This window comes from Perca fluviatilis, chromosome 1 (genome assembly GCF_010015445.1).
Source record: "Perca fluviatilis chromosome 1, GENO_Pfluv_1.0, whole genome shotgun sequence".
Lineage (NCBI taxonomy): Eukaryota > Metazoa > Chordata > Actinopteri > Perciformes > Percidae > Perca > Perca fluviatilis.
In genome coordinates, this window is record NC_053112.1 from 39,305,900 (window position 1) to 39,315,652 (window position 9,753).

The 9,753-nt window shown below is 41.3% G+C and overlaps 1 protein-coding gene across 2 annotated transcripts in view; it reads right to left on the minus strand.

Moving 5' to 3' along the window:
- The window catches only part of cabp2a (calcium binding protein 2a), a 30,054-nt gene extending 25,083 nt beyond the window's left edge, over positions 1–4,971 (minus strand). For both annotated transcript variants that reach the window (XM_039810899.1, XM_039810905.1), the window contains exons 1-2: positions 4,790–4,971; positions 4,217–4,399 (exon numbers count right to left, since the gene is read on the minus strand). In XM_039810899.1, coding sequence (XP_039666833.1) covers positions 4,217–4,399; positions 4,790–4,849 — 243 coding nt within the window. In that variant the 5' untranslated portion in view covers positions 4,850–4,971. The remainder of the gene's footprint in view (positions 1–4,216; positions 4,400–4,789) is intronic.
- Between the last annotated feature and the right edge of the window lie 4,782 nt (positions 4,972–9,753).

The following is a 9,753-nucleotide window of genomic DNA, read 5'->3' on the forward strand; positions in this document are numbered from 1 at the left end:
TCAGGGCCGCCCTCATACTCTGCTTCTGGCTGGCTAGTAGTCCTTACCTAGGTACTGTCAGGCGCGCCCTCATACTCTGCTTCTGACTGGCTAGTAGTCCTTACCTAGGTACTGTCAGGGCCGCCCTCATACTCTGCTTCTGACTGGCTAGTAGTCCTTACCTAGTTACTGTCAGGGCCGCCCTCATACTCTGCTTCTGACTGGCTAGTAGTCCTTACCTAGGTACTATCAGGGCCTGCCTTTATACTCTGCTTCTGACTGGCTAGTAGTCCTTACCTAGGTACTGTCAGGGCACGCCCTCATACTCTGCTTCTGACTGGCTAGTAGTCCTTACCTAGTTACTGTCAGGGCACGCCCTCATACTCTGCTTCTGACTGGCTAGTAGTCCTTACCTACGTACTGCGCATGTGCGACTCCCAACAAAGATGGAACAGAAGTGTGACGCCTCACTCAGGCTATGTGTAAACGTGGCCGGCTATTTTCATAAACGGACATTTCACCCTCACATCATGCACACCTGTCAGTTTTCAGAAAAGGGTTCGTTTACACGAACCCATGTACAGTATATGCCATCAAGAACATGCCAAACCTGTAGGTGGCAGTGTAACGAGAAGCTCAAGCCCACGTTAGCCAAACAGAATCCCGAAAATAGCAACAACAGCAACAAATCACTTCCTCTTTCTCTTTTGAACAAAGATGAAACCTCCGTTTTTCTCAGTTTACATGCAAACGTGCAAAAGAAGTTTTCCAAAATCTCCACCGTGGCCGGAGTTTTTAGAAATAATTGTTTCAGAGGCGAATTCTCCGTTTGCGTGTAAACGAAGGATACAAACAAAGTACTAATAACCATGTATTCTGTACCAAACAAAGATTGTCCATGTAGTCTGTAGGATAGGATTTGTGGATTTGTAGGCCGGAACGTCTCTGCAGCACCACAATACTTAATTCAGAATGGTTTGACACATATTTTGCCCTTAAAGTTTGTGCCCGCCTGCAATTTGGATATTGCGCTAGTCCATATTGCAATTTCCATAAAATTGCGATTAATTGTGCAGCCCTAAACTACGGTACCTTCTGCCAGCCAGCACGATTTCCTGTGACAAAAAAAAGAAAGGTAGCCAACTGCTTTCAAATTAAACAACCATTCCATTTTATCAGCGTCAGCGCACCAATTTAGTTTTTTTTTTAAAAGACATTTCACTTAATAAAGATATTGTTAACTCATAATAATGATAATACAGAAGACAACACAGAATCTGCCAAACTCAAGGGCCAGAGGAAAGATTCCTGTTATAATTAAAAACAATTTAAAATAAAGACCTGGTCTTTACAAGATATCTTTTAACCTTTTCTTCTTTAAATCTAGCAAGTAACTTTCTTCTAAATGTGTTAAGACATCATGTGATAAATAAATTTGATTGATTATAGTGGCCAGGTGTGTAAGGCTGAAATGACGAAACAACACACACACAACACACACACACACACACACACACACACACACACACACACACACACACACACACACACACAGGAGAAAGGAACATGGGGCTGACTACATTATTGCAAATATATGTCAAGATTTAAAATTATCTTGCGCAGGGATTAGGGCAGCACAATATGAGGAAAATATGCCATATACAATGACGTCCTTGAATATTGCAATAATCATTTTGCAAATATGAGTGTGTGAACGCTCAGTTCTCTGACTCACATTTAGAATGAACTTCCCCTTTCTGCTGTTCCTTTTTCCTCTTTCACCGTATTACGCAGGACTGATCCTCAGAAATGGCTTTGTTGCGTCAGCCTATGAGAAATCTAATTACGTGTTCATCCCCTCAGCTCTTAACATGATCTTGACTTGAAATGAAAAAATAATCCTTACCGCTCGTATGTTTTTATTCCCTCTACATGATCACACTCAGGGCACAGGAATGTTGTCAGGACATTACGGTTCATACCCCTGCACTCCTCATTGCTGCTGGCTTGTGATAACTGTGATCTACAAATCATAGCTTATTGTGCTGTTGTTATTACATAAATCATTCTGGATTATCATCTTGGAAAACTGAAGAAAGCTACGTTATTGTATTTGGGTGCATCATATTCTCACATTCTCATATTTAAGGGTCCCATATGAGCTCATTTCTTCTCAAGACATGAGAAAAAAGTTTAATAAGGGAAAATCCTTCAATTTCTCATCTCTTATTTTCTTTGGGATAAAAAAAACCTGCAATGTTTTGCCATAAACAAAGGCGATTGTGTGTATTTGTGACGCCTAACACGTTAAGTGTGTCTCCTTCCCCATACAACATTTGCATTTCTTGGCAGGTCACTATGAATTTCAATAGCCCTTGTCAGACACGGAATAGGTCACATTTCTGGCTTAATTTTGTGGCTATTTGTCATTCAAATACAGTTGTTCTTTACGTTAATGTTCCTTAAGGCTTTATTTAGACATTTAATAAAGTGCCCAGTTGTGCAAGAGACAGCAGCGGTGAGATCTTAAAGATCTTATCATAGCAAAGAAGAAGACCATTTTCTGTTCTCGCAGGGTGCATCACTGATGGATTTGTATGACCACCATCACCCATTTTCACAGTGAATTCACTGATACATTCATTTCATTATTTAAAGTTATTAGAGAGAAAATTCTGCTGCCTGTTCTACATCTGACAGTGCACAAACATTACACGTAATTTCTGTAGGTAAAGTGTTTTACTGGATATTCATTTACAGCTCAGTGGATGAATGAATAGGGCGTGCTGTTACTAGGCCAACCTAGAGAGACTGCCATTGTGATTTATATGTAGAAGTGAATTACGTGCTTATTCAAACATGAGACCAACATGTAAACTTGCCATCCCATTTACGTAAAGGAGTGCATGTCTGGGGCGCCTGGATAGCTCACCTGGTAGAGCGTGCACCACATGTACAAAGGCTCAGTCCTTGTCGCAGCGGCCGCAGGTTCAACTCTGACCTGCTGCATGTCACTCCACCTCTTTAACCCCTTTCACATCTTCAGCTGTTCTAAATAATAAAGGCCTAAAATGCCCCCCAAACAAATCTTAAAATAAAAAATAAATAAAAGAAGTGCATGTCTAAAGGGGCTTAACAGTGGAAGAGCATGAACCTGGTAGCTGGACGACAGTATGTGTTGTGTCACATGTGTGCATGTGCATCTGCGTATGCGCTCACGAGATACAAACAAAATGGGAACCCACTCATCAAAACACACACACACACACACACACCTTTTCTGGGATAAAAATAAACCAATGTCCAGTGTGAACTTCCTCTAATAAAAAACAAAAAACTATTCTTAATCATTACATACAATTTACAGTGCAATGTAGTGAAATTCAATTACTGCAATTAACCAATCCTAAGCGGTAGGAACAATGGATAGCTATACATACAGCATCCAGGGACCAACTTGGGATTCAGTGTAGGACTGGGCAATATATCGATGTTATATAGATATGAGGCTAGATATCATCTGATACTTTGGATATTGTAATATGACACAAGTGTTGTCTTTTCCTGTTTTTAAAGGCTGCATTACCATAAAGTGATGTCATTTCCAAACTTACCAGACTGTTCCAGCTGCTCTTTTATATGCCTTTAACCACTTAGTTATATCCACATTACTTATGATTATTTGACAAAAATCTCATTATGTCAATATTATGTGAAAGCACCAATAGTCAACCCTACAATATCGCCGCAATACTGACATTGAGTATTTGGTCAAAAATATTGTGGTTTTGGGCGCCTCACATGGTAGTGCGCGCGCCCATATACAGAGGTTCACTCCTCGATGCAGCGGCCGTGGGTTCGAGTCCAACCTGCGGCCTTTTGCTGCATACCATTACCCCTCTCTCTCTCCTCTTTCATGTCTTCAGCTGTCCTATAAATGAAGGCTTAAATGCCCCAAAAATAATCTTAAAAAAATAATCATATATATATATTGTGGTATTTGATTTTCTCCATTTCGCCCAGCTCTAGCTGGGTGTCTTGGTCAGAGACACCTTGACATGTGGCCCTGTGCTCGTAGCTATTTAAATGTATTTTTAGCAGCGAGCAGTATTCAAAAGAACATTTTAATCATAGTGTAACGTGTGTCAGCCAAACGTGCGAACGCCACCACAACATAGACATGCACTCACATACAAAGACACCTGGGGTACATGTTACGCCCGGCTCTGTGTCCTACCTGTCCGAAGACTGAGTCGACGATGGGTCGCAGCTTCCTTTTGTCTCCCTCTGGCAGCAAGACGTCATCAGGGTCTCCCACGGGGGAGGAGAGACTCAAGGTCTTGGCCTTAGGCTTTGGAGGCCTCTTTATACTAGCTGAACTCCATCGCCTTAATGATTCGATCTTCTTCTTGATGGAACCCTGGAGAACGGTGTATGAACAAAGAGAACATGAAATGGGAACGTTGTCTCACAAGAAATGCAAGAGAAAGAGGACTGAGTGAGAGATGAGAAGAGATTATGAATGAATTCCTGGAAAGGACAGCATCAGAAAACGGTTGAGGTAAAAGAAGCCACAGCAGCACAGATACACTCACACACCTACTGAAGGCGCAGTTGGAGCCACAAAAACAGCATTTATCATTTAACATAATCTTTTATTTTGTTAATAGAAAAGTTAATAATGTCTGTGCCAGCCAGGCCTCAGAAGACAAATGCTCGGTCCCCACAGTACATCACATTGAGTTTGTAAGAGCACCAGTGGCAGATTTTAGGACACTGCAAAGTCATATTTTGGCATCCATCCACTGACCTTCTTTACTAACTTCCCCTCTGGCACCTCCACCGATAATACGCTTTTGGAGTCTGTCATCTTTTCAGCGTAGCTTGCATGCACAGAGACGACCTCTTTCTTTCTCTCCGTCTCTCCTGCTGTCACGCTTTGGTCCACTCCTCTTTATCTGTCTCTGGAGCATCTGACACTGGTTGATAATCTGAGGCATATCTCCTACTGTTGTTGCCCCTCCTTCTCTCATCCCTCCTCCTATATTTGCATCCATCACTCACTTTTTCATCTGTCGGCTTCTATCCCCCTCTTCTCTTGGCCTCTCCCCCTGTAAATATTGCAATCACACACAGATGCTAGTTCATTAAGACACACGTGTTTAGGCACAAGGAAAAAATGTTTAGCTGTCTTTTTAATTGATATAAAATAAATAAACAAAACAAGTGTCTGGCACTTGAACACCTATCTTGTCTTTTTACATGGCACACTTTTGGGTTTTTAATCCTCTGCACTTTGTAGCGCTTCCCATTGCTTTCACCAAATGATACACCCTACACACACACACACACACATAAACATGCACACATACAGCCAGCAGACGGAGAGCCTAAGAAATGTTAAAACAGGAACAGGTGGTGTGTGTGTGTGTGTGTGTGTGTGTGTGTGTGTGTGTGTGTGTGTGTGGGGGTATCATTTGGTGAAAGCAATGGGAAGCGCTACAAAGTGCAGAGGGGGTGTCATTTGAAGGTTGTGTTGTGTCTCTTTGAATAGTCGTGTTGCATCTACTTTTAGTCGCTTTCTGTATCTTTGTAGTCAGAGTTCTTTCTAGTGGTTGTATGTATTTTTGGTCATTTTGTGTTTGGTATTTTTAAGTCATTTAGCGTCCCTTTGTGGTCGTCTGCTTTTCTGTAGTCATTTTGTGTTGTTTTTTTCAGAAGCATTTTGTGAGTCAGGGCCCCTGGCCCCCTAGGCCCCATAGGCCCCTGGGCCTGAACTCGCCTGTTTAGTAATTGGTAGGGGTGTGGTTGTTTGAATTTCTAAGTTGCTGGATTTAAACATCAGCCTGAGGAGAGAGTTGACAGCTGACCACTCCCCTTAGTAAAACACACACACACACACACACACACACACACACACACACACACACACACACACACACACACACACACACACACACACACACACACACACACACACACAATGCCAGTCTGAGAACTTTGTTATATTGTTAATATGTGGTATGGGAACAGTTTTTCTGCCAAACAGAGGAGGGAAGGGCTCAGCAGAGCAAGAGTTGACAGGTCGATAGAACTTCATGCAGTAACAGATATAGTGAAAGTGAAGGTAACAAACATAACTCATTATTTAGTTGGTTTGAACAACAAGCCTTTTTCATAGAAGACATTTTGACTGGTGACAATAGTAAAAGTGTAAATAATAAAATGAATGAGAATTAGCTGCTTTGGTTTCAGGGTCCTGGTGTTGTGCATCCATGAAATTTCAATTACACAGCTTATGCAAGAATTTGTCACTAACCGCGGGGGAAGGCTAAAGATGACAGTGTTGAGAAAACTGATAACACAATCTGTGCCTAAAACAAATCTGCAACTGGCATCTTTGGCATCTCCGTAGCAACGCCAGCCGAGGCCCATGGGTATTGTAGTAAAAAATAGTGTCAGATTGAAGTGAAGTGAAGAATCATGGTGATTTCTGTTCTGTTCTGTCCTATTCACCCTCACTCTCTCCCCTTAAGATGGGTGCCAATGGAAAATTGGCATCACCAATTTCAATATTTTTCATGGTTTTCCAACACTTGGATCTCTTACGACTTTTTATATGTTATAGAGGAGACTTTTATGAGTGATGTACATTTGTCACATTTTCTGTTGCAATTCGTGGTAGATTTACCACTTTTTTCTCACAAAATGCTTGTACTAAATGTGGTCCGGCTAACAAGCACAAATCAGAAACAAATCCATGAATAGCTGAGCGCTTCCTGAATAAAGGACTTTATAGACGCAACTGCCAATTACCAAATTAATCTTATCTGTTAAAGAAAGATGACACCCGCCGGAGAACCTTTTGCTTGATTTGATTTGTTGTGAATTTGAATTACTGTGAAAAAGCTGCGATGGGAACAGACTTTTGGTATAGTGTTTAATAAGCTGTAATTCACATAATAACCCTTCTGCCAAAGAAAGGAGGGAAGGGCTCAGCAGAGCAAGAGCTGACAGATCGATGGATGCAGCCAAGTGCTTTACAAAACAGATATTGAAGGTGGACTTAAACATAACTGTCATTAGTATTTAATTGGTTTCAGCAATAATCCTTCTTCGCAGAAGACATTTTGAATGGTAACAATAGTAAAAGTGTAAATAATAAAATGAATGAGAATTAGCTGCTTTGGTTTCAGGGTCCTGGTATTGTGCATGCTGGCTCACTGTCAGAGTTTGAGATTCTGTAGATTAGTTATAAGTAAAAGTCCCACGGACTCACAGTTGAAGCACTACGACTTGGATTGGCATCAAACTCTCCTGGGTGAACAATTATGTTAGAAAATATCTGGATCTTTGTAGGTACTATCCTGTGTACATAAGAACTTTGGGGGAGAAGCACTTCTATGACTGGATTGGTATCATACTCTCAAAAAAAAAAGGTGATTGTTATAAACCATAAAACAGACAATGACATAAACCCGAAGCCTATACTTCGAAGCAAGATCAACATGCCCAGGATTTACTTCCATTACCCAGCTTCATCAACCTGCATAAGTTGTGAAACGGTTATCAACTTGTTCAATCAACCCAGGTTTTCCCAATCTTGCGACGAGCGTGTTCCCATAAAAGGGGGCGGTGTTTTCTCAATATGACCATCGCAAACATGGACAAGTCTACCAGAGGATTTTACAAAAAAAGAGCAAACTATGATCCTACAGCTGACGCTGCAAATGCGTAAATTACAAGGCTTATCAATAGCACTGCTCCATCAATCAGGCACAACAACATCTGACCATAATTACACTTGCGTGCATTCCATAAACTTTCGTTGCTGTAACCTATTTATTCAGTTGTGACCCTTTTGTCGGTCTCTAAATGTTCTATTTTTTCAGATCGCACCTCTCACTATCAGAGCTGTATAGTAACGAAGTAGAACTACTTCACTACTCTACTTAAGTGCTAAAAGGCTGTATCTGTACTCTACTGGACTATTCTTTTTTTCTCCTACTTCCACTTTTACATATTTCCGATGAATGAGATACTTTTACTCCGATAAATTTTTTATGTGCTGCATCGTTACTCATTACTGTTGTGAATTCCTCACGCTACGGAGACTGTGTAGGTTACAGTGTGTGTACATTAGTTACGTACGCCAATGATGTAATTTACGTGAGAAATCCCAGAGATCGCGTCGTGTTTCTTTTCATTACAGTTGCCCGTTCAGAAGTCAGAGACGATGTAAGTTTGTACTCTCTCTATTTAGCTATTGTTGCAGCAGATTAATCTATTCCTGAGTTGTTTCAGTCTGCAGTGAGTCCTGAACGTTAACCCTGTGATGTGAAGCTGCTAGTTTATCTGCATTTTGCTAGCTTGCTAACTTTCCTGTACATCACACATGTACTTTTACTTTCAGTACTTGAGTAGTACATTTTTAAATAAACTACTTGCAATACTTAAGTACAAAAAATGTTGAATACTTTAGTACTTCCACTTAAGTGTTGTGCTTAAAGAGCGCTTCAGCTTCTACTCAAGTCACCTTTTTGATAGAGCACTTGTACTTTTACTCAAGTCTGGGTCTCTAGTACTTTATACACGTCTGCTCACTATCTACCATTCTCTTAATACATCCATGCTATCTGCGCACCGAGTTCCACCGGATCTTCTAAGAATGGTGACGCCATTATCAATCAAGGATTAATTGGTCAGAAGGTGGTGCTTTTATACTGGTTAATCTCTAATCTCTAACATAACCTGCTCCCGAGCACTTTAGGTGTTCAGCATACGTTAGTGACCCAGAGTTATGACACACAAAACCCTGGGTTGAACCTGAAGTTACCTCTGTAACCTGAAATCTTGCTTCGTAGTATAGGCCACTTGTCGTAAAGGTACTGGAAGATATGACATATATATATATATATATATATATATATATATATATGTGCGGTGATGGAAGGCTTGTATCACGTGGACGTGCTGACAGTTTTGTTGTCATTACTTAGAATTCCTCATGGGGGCAGCAGAAACTATGCACTATAGCTTTAATAGAGCTCTGCACCCCCTGAACAGTTGTTCAGAGTTGACAAATAAGTGCCTCACAGCATCATATATTTTATACAGTTGGCTTCAGCTTTAACACAGACAAGTTAAAGCTATTCTTAGATATGGCATATGAGACTAACTCTGCTAGCCTGGATGTTCGAGGTTTTTAAATGTTAACAAGATCAGAGGAACACAGACGAAAAAGTAAATGGCTGTACTACGATCTATGGCTGTGATCCCAACTAAATGGACAAGCTAGACTATCTCTGCATCCATCATACATCAGAGGGGGCACCGAGGAAAGTGTGGTAGAATTTCTCTGGAACCATGACTGCGACTTCTCTGCTGGGCACCTGGTAGCCAATGTGCTGGCGTCGGACGGTGATCTGGGTGGCCTCCGTGCCCCCATTAGTTTCCAGCGAGATGTCGGGAGCAGTGGTGTCCGTTCGCCAAGCTGGATCCTGGAGTCAACTGGGTGACTCGTTTGCCGGTCTGACTGCTCAGCAGACTGCTTTATGATGAATCATGCACAAGTTGAAGGGGCTGATGGGATAAGATAGCACTGGAATTGTACCTCGTACAATTAAAGTCTGGATCAACGGAAGTACATTTCCAGATGTTCCTCACATTCCGCTCTCTGTGTGTTGCCGTTCTCAAACTCTGTTCACTTTGGGAAACAACAAAAAACTTTGAGATAGCAAGCTACATGCTGAATATGGTGTAACATGGCAGGCC